Below are 10,000 nucleotides of genomic sequence, written 5' to 3'. Positions count from 1 at the left end.
TGCTAGTGCCTGAACCCCCTTCGTGTGTATATGCAAGCAGAAGATCAAATACGCACGTTAAAGATCCTGTAACCCATGTCAGCGTTCGGTGGGTTATGGAAACAAGAACGTACCCAGCATGCACACCCCCGAAAACGGAGTATGGCTGCCTACATGGCGGGGTAAAAACGGTCATACACGTAAAAGCCCACTCGTGTGCATACGAGTGAACGCAGAAGAAGGAGTACCCCCTGGGGACATTGAAACAACGATAACAATGATGATGATGATGATGATGGCGATAGAGACACAGTGACACTGACACACACACACAACTACTGCTGCTACAGTCAGAACACAGCGACAGCGACACACATCAATGAAGATGATGAAGATTATGATGATGAGGGGGAGGAGAAGGGCGAGGAGCAGGAGAAGGAGAAAGAGGAGGTAAGGAGATGGGGAAGGAGAAGGAGAAGGAAGAAAAGAAGGAGGAGGAAGAAAAGAAGGGGAGGGGGAGGAGGAGGAGGGGGAGGAGGATAAGGAGGAGGGGGAGGTTTCAGTTCCAGTAGCTCAAGGAGGCGTCACAGCGTTCGGACAAATCCATATACGCTACTGAGGGGGAGGAGAAGGAGGAGAAACAGGAGGAGGATCCCAATGGTGATCACCGTTAACCATCATAAGAAGCAAACAGTAGGGTGAAATGGAAGTCAATATCATAGGGGATAAAAAAATTTTAAAAAAAATGTCCAGCAGACTTTCAGTAATCTTTGATCACTAATTTCGCCTTTCGAAACAACGGCATAGTTCTCAACAACAACAACAACAACAATACAAACAAAAATGCTAATGCTTCTGCTGCTGCTTCTGTTAACGATAATGATGTATCTTTTTTTTTTTTCTGAAACGCAGAAAATTCGTACACATCTCCATGAACGTGCTGCCTCCTTTCAGATAATTCATTCATTGCAAATACGCACTAACACCCAAGGTTATGCTTGCGCACTCCCGCGCACGCACGCACATACACACAGACACACACACACACACACATGCACACGCATGCACATGCACACTCACGCATACACGCACACACACACACACACACACACACACACACACACACACACACACACACACACACACACACACTGCAAACAAAAGCCCCAATTTGCTGCGCACAGCTATATCTCCCAAAACACACACACACACACACACACACACACACACACACACACACACACACACACACACACACACACACACCATGCATCCGCGCCTCACCACCACCACCACCACACCCCATCCTCAAATCCTCAACCCCTCTCCCAACCCATCCACCATCACACAGTCTGTCGGTGAAAATGTGTGTGTGTGTGGAGGGGGGGAGGGGGGGGGGGAGGGCGGGAAGGGAGGGGGGGGGGCGAGGGGGGCAGAAGGAGGGTGTGTGTGTGTGTGTGTGGGGGGGGGGGGGGAATCAACAAACAAAAAGCTGCAGTTACTTTCACAATGTGCAAGACGCAGACAACTCAGCCACCCCATTCCTTCGAACAACACAGGAGAGTCAACAATGCCAAGACAGGTAGTCTCACATCACAAGACGCTGGGAGAGGAAAAAAAGATTGGAGGAACCGCAGGTTTCCCTCCCCCCCCCCTCCCTCCCGCCCCCCTCCCGTAGGAGATATCCGATACAGAGAGAGAAGTGACGAGTGGGGGTTAATATGGGGGGTGAGGGGGTGGGGGTGGGGTGGTGGGGAGTGGAGTGAAGTGAGTGAGGGGGGAGATAAAGGGAGGGAGGGAGGGAGGATGGGGGAAGAGAGAGAATGAATGAATGAATGAATGAAAGAATGAATTTTATTTCTGAGGATAATAGAATAAGCAACAATGCTTTTTTTTTTCCCCATCCAGCCCCCAAAAGGAGAAAATTGGGGGGAAATTATAAACAAATGAATTGTAAATAGCATCACATATCATCAAACGAGAAAGGAAGACCAAAAAAAAAAAAAAAAAAAAAATCAAAGCATCACGTTCATTACAAATCATGGAATGGACTACATGGAAATTGTACACATAAACGCAAACACATTCTTTAGAATAACATATATGCGCCAAGAAATGAAGAGAAAATAGAGAAAGACAGAAAGACCAACAGAGATACAGAGGGAAGGAAGGAGGGAGGGAGAAAGACGTCTTTGAGAATAGTACCATTGTATGAATTTTTTAATTCACAGACAGAAATAGCAACATTTTCTATCTGACACTTAATTCCTACATAGAATCAGCAAAGCTTTCCATCAGATAGTCATGATACCTTTAAGAGAGAGAGAGAGAGAGAGAGAGAGAGAGAGAGAGAGAGAGTGTGTGTAAATGCAAATGCGAACATTTCAGTCATAATAGGTCATTAATGGGTGGTGTGGAAAAACGCATTCTTTGGGACACTGCATCTTGAATGTTGGTTTCATCAAACAATAAAGAGTGCTAACTCTCTCCCTGTACAAAGTTCACAACTTCAGGTCAATGCTGTTTACGCTACCGATTCAGCTAGCACACAGGTAAATTAACTTGTACACTTCCTCTACCGATTCAGCTAGCACACAGGTAATTTAACTTGTACACTTCCACTACCGATTCAGCTAGCACACAGGTAATTTAACTTGTACACTTCCTCTACTGATTCAGCTGGCACACAGGTAATTTAACTTGTACACTTCCTCTACCGATTCATCTAGCACACAGGTAAATTAACTTGTACACTTCCTCTACCGATTCAGCTAGCACACAGGTAAATTAACTTGTACACGTCCTCTACTGATTCAGCTAGCACACAGGTAAATTGACTTGTACACTTCCTCTACCGATTCAGCTAGCACACAGGTAAATTAACTTGTACACTTCCTCTACCGATTCAGCTAGCACACAGGTAAATTAACTTGTACACTTCCTCTACCGATTCATCTAGCACACAGGTAAATTAACTTGTACACTTCCTCTACCGATTCATCTAGCATACAGGTGAATAAGAGGTATACTGTTACAAACTCGGACACTTCCTCAAAACAAGGAAGCTCCGGGTTTGTCCTTATTATCATACTTCAGATCAGTGCTGCTTATGCTACCGATTCAGCTAGCAGACAGGTGAATAAAAGGTACATTGGAACAAACTCACTTCCTCAAAAAAGGAAGCTGCTTATACTTCAAATCAGAGCTGCTTATGCTACCGATTCAGCTAGCATACAGGTGAATTAAAGGTACGCTGGAACAAACTCAGACACTTCCTCAAAAAAAAAAAAAGAAAAAAAAAAAAAGGAAGCTACAGGCTTGTTCTCATGCACTGAAAATCAATGCTTGCTTATGCTACCGATTCATCAAGCACACGGATTAATTAAAATTTAAGTACATTGGAACAAACCCAGACACTTCCGGAAAAAAAAAGAAGAAAAAAAAATGCTCCGGGCTTGTCCTTGTAGACTTCAAGTCAATGCTGCGTTCATTTCAAGTGAAATAGTTGGGGGAACACACACACACACACACACACACACACACACACACACACACACACACACACACACACACACCACACACACACACACACACACACACACACACACACATGAAGAAAAATTGTCACGCACCCTACCAGCTCCGCAGGACGTTCCCTCAGCTGCAGGAAGGAACTTGGTCTCACACCGCTTATTGCCGCGGTAACACCAGAGCGCTTTGCACGTGTCCTAAAAAAACAAAACAAACACATTTGATGATGATGATGATGATGATGGTGGTGGTGGTGGTGGTCACACACCGCTTATTGCCGCGGTAAGACCAGGGCGCTTTGCACGTGTCCTAAAAAAACAAAACAAACACATTTGATGATGATGATGATGATGATGGTGGTGGTAGTGGTGGTCACACACCGCTTATTGCCGCGGTAAGACCAGAGCGCTTTGCACGTGTCCTAAAAAAACAAAACAAACACATTTGATGATGATGATGATGGTGGTGGTGGTGGTGGTGGTGGTCACACACCGCTTATTGCCGCGGTAAGACCAGAGCGCTTTGCGCGTGTCCTAAAAAAACCACATTTGATGATGATGACGATGACGATGATGGTGGTGGTGATGGTGGTGGTGGTGGTGGTCACACACCGCTTATTGCCGAGGTAAAACCAGAGTGTTTTGCGCGTGTCCTGAAAAACACATTTGATAATGATAATGATGATGATGATGATGACGATGACGATGATGATGATGATGGTGGTGGTGGTGGTGGTGGTGGTGAAGGTGGTGGTCACACACCGCTTATTGCCGAGGTAAAACCAGAGTGCTTTGCACGTGCCCTAAAAAAACACATTTGATGATGATGATGATGATGATGATGATGATGACGATGGTCTCACATCGCTTATTGGCGAGGTAACACCAGAGTGCTTTGCACGTGTCCTAAAAAAGCACATTTGATGATCATGATGATGAGGAGGAGGAGGAGGAGGAGAGGAGGATGGTCTCACACCGCTTAATGTACGTGTCCTGAAAAACACAAATGTCCAAAATGTGCCAGTTAGTTCACAGCTGGGCCAACAGCAAAGCGATAGCTGTATGATCAATGGTTTCTCCATTGCAATGGGAAGTCATTTACAGCTTAGTCTTTTGTGAAGGACTATGACTCTCAAACTTGGAGGCAAGACTGCGCTGGCTCTTAGTGCTGCAGCCTTGGGGGCTAGTTGTTGGCCTTTTGGAACCATCCCCAACGCCGAATGTCCTAAAACCCTCTTGAGAGTGGGGGTGTAACTTGGGCAAGACACTTTCCAGTATAATCAAATTCTAGCCAAGATAGTCGGGACAGCAGTTGCCTCCTCTGCTGTTCTGGTGGTCATAGTCGGACACGACTGACTATCATACATTTGAAGGACTGTTGCGACTTAAAAAAATTTTTTTTTTTACTATACATGTTTTGGATACAGAGTAGCTGATGACTGAATGTCATTTTTAATATCCATGCTCTTATCCATATTCTTCCTGTTTGATTGAAGCCAATAAAGAGTAATGACTCTTCAGTCTGCAGATTTGATGACAAAATGACCTGTAACATCCTTCATTCACTCTCCTCATACTTCCGTGTCAGACTTATTAACGTATCTGGTGAGGTTAAGACCAACCAACTTGGAGACAGCAATATTATAAACTCACCACGCACGCACGCACGCACACACGCACGCAAGCACGCACACACACACACACACACACACACACCAAAGACATACATACATACGTACGTACATACATACAAACACACACAGACACAGACACACACACACACACACACACACACACACAAGCACACACAAGCACACAAATACACCCACGCGTGCGCGCGCACACACACATACACCAACTAACACACTCACCCACAGACCCACACAAACACACACACACACACACACACACACACACACACACACACACACACACAAACAAACAACACACGCACACATACACAAACACACACTCCTTCTCTCTCTCTCTCTCACACACACACACACACACACACACACTAACCCACCCCCCACTCCTCACACCCACAACCCCTTCCACACATCCCCCCCTCCTATACCCCCCGCACCCCCCCACTACCCCCCCCCACCCCCCCCCGCGCACACACACACCCCCTAACAAACCAACCTTGCCGAAGTCGTACTGACAGAGCTGGGCTGAGGACCCGAACTGCCACTTGCACTGCACGTCCGCATCGTACATCTGTCCGGGCAGCTTGTCCGGGAACTTCAGTTCCGCCACGTGCTTCGACTTGTCGTCCAGACAGGCCGACTGTGGGGTGCTGTAACACGAGTTTCAGCTTTGATTTCAGTTTGGCAGTCTGGGCGCAGTAGCCGAGTGGTTAAAAGCGTTGGACTTTTCAATCTGGGAGTCCCGGGTTCGAATCTCGGCAAAGATGCTTGGTGGGTAAAGGGTGGATGTTTTTTTCCGATCTTCCAGGTCAACATATGTGCAGACCTGCTAGTGCCTGAGCCCCCTTCGTGTGTATACACAAGCAGACGACCCAATACGCACGTTAAAGATCCTGTAATCCATGTCAGCGTTCGGTGGGTTATGGAAACAAGAACATACCCAGCATGCATATCCCTGAAAACGGAGTATGGCTGCCTACATGGCGGGGGGTAAAAAACGGTCATACACGTAAAATCCCACTAGTGTACATACGAATGAACGTGGGAGTTGCAGCACAAGAAGAAGAAGAAGAAGAAGAAGAAGATTCAGTTTGATTCAGTTTTTTTCCAGTTTCTCGGAGGGTGTCATCACTGCACATTTCGAACAAGAACGCCTCCACTAATACTCGGCTATACACGACATCCCGTTCGGCAAATACCTGAACTGCTAGCAGCATAACCAAAAACCCACCTAGGCACTGAGGGCAAGCATATCTATCTATCTATCTATCTATCTATCTATCTATCTATTTGTGTACTTGTCAAATCAAAGTAAATTTCTGCTACAGAATTTGCCACTGATAGGACAAAACTTACATTAAGTACACAATTGTAATAATGTGCACGCACTCAAGACCTGACTAAGCGCGTTGGGTTACGCTGCTGATCAGGAATCCTGGTGTAGCGTATTATCATGGATTTGTTCGAAAGCAGTGACGCCTTCTTGAGAAACTGACACTGAAACTGAAACTAAACACACGTGCAAAAAAGACATCATGCCACCAATGGATATCACACGCAAGTGCTGCACAAGTTTCTTCTTCTTCTTCTTCTTCTTCTGCGTTCACTCGTATGCACACGAGTGGGCTTTTACGTGTATGACCGTTTTTACCCCGCCATGTAGGCAGCCATACTCCGTTTTCGGGGGTGTGCATGTTGGGTATGTTCTTGTTTCCATAACCCACCGAACGCTGACATGGATTACAGGATCCTTAACGTGCGTATTTGATCTTCTACTTGCATATACACACGAAGGGGGTTCAGGCACTAGCAGGTCTGCACATATGTTGACCTGGGAGATCGTAAAAATCTCCACCCTTTACCCACCAGGCGCCGTCACCGTGATTCGAACCCGGGGCCCTCAGATTGAAAGTCCAACGCTTTAACCACTTGGCTATTGCGCCCGTCGCTGCACAAGTTTCAATTTTATTTACACTCCTCGGGCAGAAAGGATAAGATAGACACCATATCGAAAGATAACACACACAAGTGCTACGGTACAAGTTTCACATTTATCTGAGGTCCTTTGGCATAAAGGGCATAGAAAAATACGAAAGACATCGTGCTGAAGAATATCACTCATGTACAAGGTCTCTATCTCACTTCAAAACTTTATCAAACCAAAGGAACACATACAAAAACCTACTTGGCTGCATGTGTGCTTCTGTGGTGAGTGCACATGATTGTATCATTATGTCACCTGCGTGATTGTTTGAATTTGTGGCAGTGTGAGTGTGTGTGTGTGTGTGTGTGTGTGTGTGTGTGTGAGGGGGGGGGGCGTGTGTATGTGTAGGGGTGCGTGTGTGCGTGTGTGTGTGTGTGTGTGTGTGTGTGTGTGTCCGCGCGCGCGCGCGCGCGTGTGTGTGTGTGTGTGTGTGTGTTTCTCTGTAAGTGTATACACGCGTGCATACGTGCGTGAGTGCGTGTTTCCTTTTCTTTTCTTTTCTTGTGTGTGTGTGTGTGTGTGTGTGTGTGTGTGTGTGTGTGTGTGTGTGTATGTGTGTGTGTGTGTTTGTGTGTGTGTGTGTGTGTGTGTTCGTGCATGTATATATATATATATATATATATATATATATATATATATATGTGTGTGTGTGTTTGTGTGTGTGTGTGTGTGTGTGTGTTCGTGCATGTATATATATATATATATATATATATATATATATATATGTGTGTGTGTGTGTGTGTGTGTGTGTGTGTGTGTGTGTGTCCATGGGTATGTATGTGTGTGTGTTCGTGCATGTATGTGTGTGTGTGTGTGTGTGTGTGTGTGTCCATAGGTATGGATGTGTGTGTGTGTGTGTGTGTGTGTGTGTGTGTGTGTGTGTGTGGATGTATGTATGTATGTATGTATGTATGTATGTATATGTCATGTATGTATGTACATGTCTCTCTGAGTGCTTTATGTCTCTGAGTACATGCATGCACGTACCCAGGCACGTCACATGCTTGTGCTACTACTGGCACCTTCAGTGTCTGCCCCTCTACCCCCCCCCCCCCCAACCCCCCCAACCCCCAGGCCCCCTACCCCTCCTCCTCCTCCCCCCCCCCCCCCCAAGACACTTGCCAGCCAAGAAATGAATGAATCACCACCATTGACATCATTATGAAAGCTACGAGTCTCCACAGAGAGAGTATGGGAGTGGGAGAGGGGGGTTCCCGATTCCCCCCCCCCCCCCCCCCCCCCCCCCCCCTGCTGCTCATTTCTCCTGGCACAAATGCCAGACACAAACAAAAAACTCTGGCACCCTCTGCCACAAACGAAACAACAAACGACGTTAGGGGGGTGGGGGGTGGGGTGGGGGGGGTGGGGGGTTTGGGGGGGGGGACATCAAAGAACCTGGTGGTAACAATGTTGGCGTGGCTGGCACCGTCTGTTGGCTTTGTTTGTTTGTTTGTTGTTCTTGTTTTTTTTTGTTGTTGTTTTTTCTTATTATTAATGCGCTGGGATAAGGGGGTGAGAAACTGGTGTGGTGTCCTTGCCGGGTGGTTTGATTGTGATGTCTCCGGTTGGGTTGTGTTGTGTTGTGTTGTGTTGTGTTGTGTTGTGTTATATCGCATGGCCTTGTATCGAATTGTATCGTATTGTATTGTATTGCATTGTATTGTCATGTGCTGTGTTGCGTTATGTCGTATCGTATCGTATCGTATCGTATTGTATTGTATTGTTTTGTATTCTCATGTGCTGTGTTGTGTTATGTCGTATCGTATCGTATCGTATCGTATCGTATCGTATCGCATCGCATCGTATCGTATTGCATTGTATTGTATTGTATCTTATTGTATTGCATTGTATTGTATTGTATTGCATTGTATTGTCATGTGCTGTGTTGTGTTATATCGTATCGTATCGGATTGTATTGTATTGTATCGCATTGTATTGTATTGTATTGTCATGTGTTGTGTTGTGTTGTGTTGTATCATATCGTATCGCATCGTATCATATTGTATTGTATCGTATTGTATTATATCATATTGTATTGTATTGTATTGTGTTGTGTTGTGTTGTGTTGTGATGTGTCGTGTCGTATCGTATCGTATCGTATTGTATTGTATCGTATCGTATCGTATCGTATTGTATTGTATTGTATTGTATTGTATTGTACTGCATTGCATTGTGTTGTATTGTCTTGTGCTGTGTTGTGTTGCGTTGCGTTGCGTTGCGTAGCGCTGTGCGGTTTATCGTGTCATTCGAAAGACTAGCACCCAGATCACCACTCAAGCTCAAGAGGAAGGGGAAGTGAGTTGGGGGTGCACACTGTAATCATTCGCCACCCGGAGATTGTGTGTGTGTGTGTGTGTGTGTGTGTGTGTTTATGTGTGTGTGGGTATTTGTGTGTGTGTTTATATGTGTGTGTGTGTTTATGTGTGTGTGTGTGTGTTTATGTGTGTGTGTGCGTGTGTGTGTGTGTGTGTGTGTGTGTGTGTGTGTGTGTGTGTGTGTTTGAATGTACGTTCGCGCGTATGTGTGTGCATGTGTGCGAATGTGTGTATTTGGATATGAGCGTGCGTGCGTGCTGTGTGTGCGTGTGTGTGTGTGTGGGGGGGGGGGATTGGGGGGTCTGGGTCTGGGTCTGGATCTGGGTCTGCAAATATGTGCGTATGTATGTTATGTATACATGCCCACGCGCGCACTCATGTATGTGTGCGCGCACGTGTGTTTTATCTGTTTGGAAACAATATTTGGCAACACCCCACACCCATGCCGTAACTATACACTTTCTCTCTCTTTCTATTTGTCTCTCTCTCCCACCCCTCTCTGTCTCTTTTTCTGTCTGTCTGTCTCCCTCTCTCTCTCTCTCT

General features: G+C 45.9%; 1 protein-coding gene across 1 annotated transcript in view; it reads right to left on the bottom strand.

Annotated features, from left to right (window-relative positions):
• Positions 1-10,000, bottom strand: part of LOC143285779 (A disintegrin and metalloproteinase with thrombospondin motifs 18-like) — a 257,129-nt gene that overhangs the window by 26,830 nt on the left and 220,299 nt on the right. Inside the window, exons 10-11 of the mRNA XM_076593195.1 lie at positions 5,655-5,808; positions 3,612-3,707 (exon numbers count right to left, since the gene is read on the bottom strand). Of these exons, the coding sequence (XP_076449310.1) occupies positions 3,612-3,707; positions 5,655-5,808 (250 nt within the window). The remainder of the gene's footprint in view (positions 1-3,611; positions 3,708-5,654; positions 5,809-10,000) is intronic.

Source organism: Babylonia areolata, chromosome 9 (assembly GCF_041734735.1).
Source record: "Babylonia areolata isolate BAREFJ2019XMU chromosome 9, ASM4173473v1, whole genome shotgun sequence".
In the NCBI taxonomy this organism is placed as follows: Eukaryota; Metazoa; Mollusca; class Gastropoda; order Neogastropoda; family Buccinidae; genus Babylonia; species Babylonia areolata.
The sequence above is the reverse complement of the archived record's forward strand: the minus strand, read 5'-3'. Positions and strand labels throughout refer to the sequence as shown.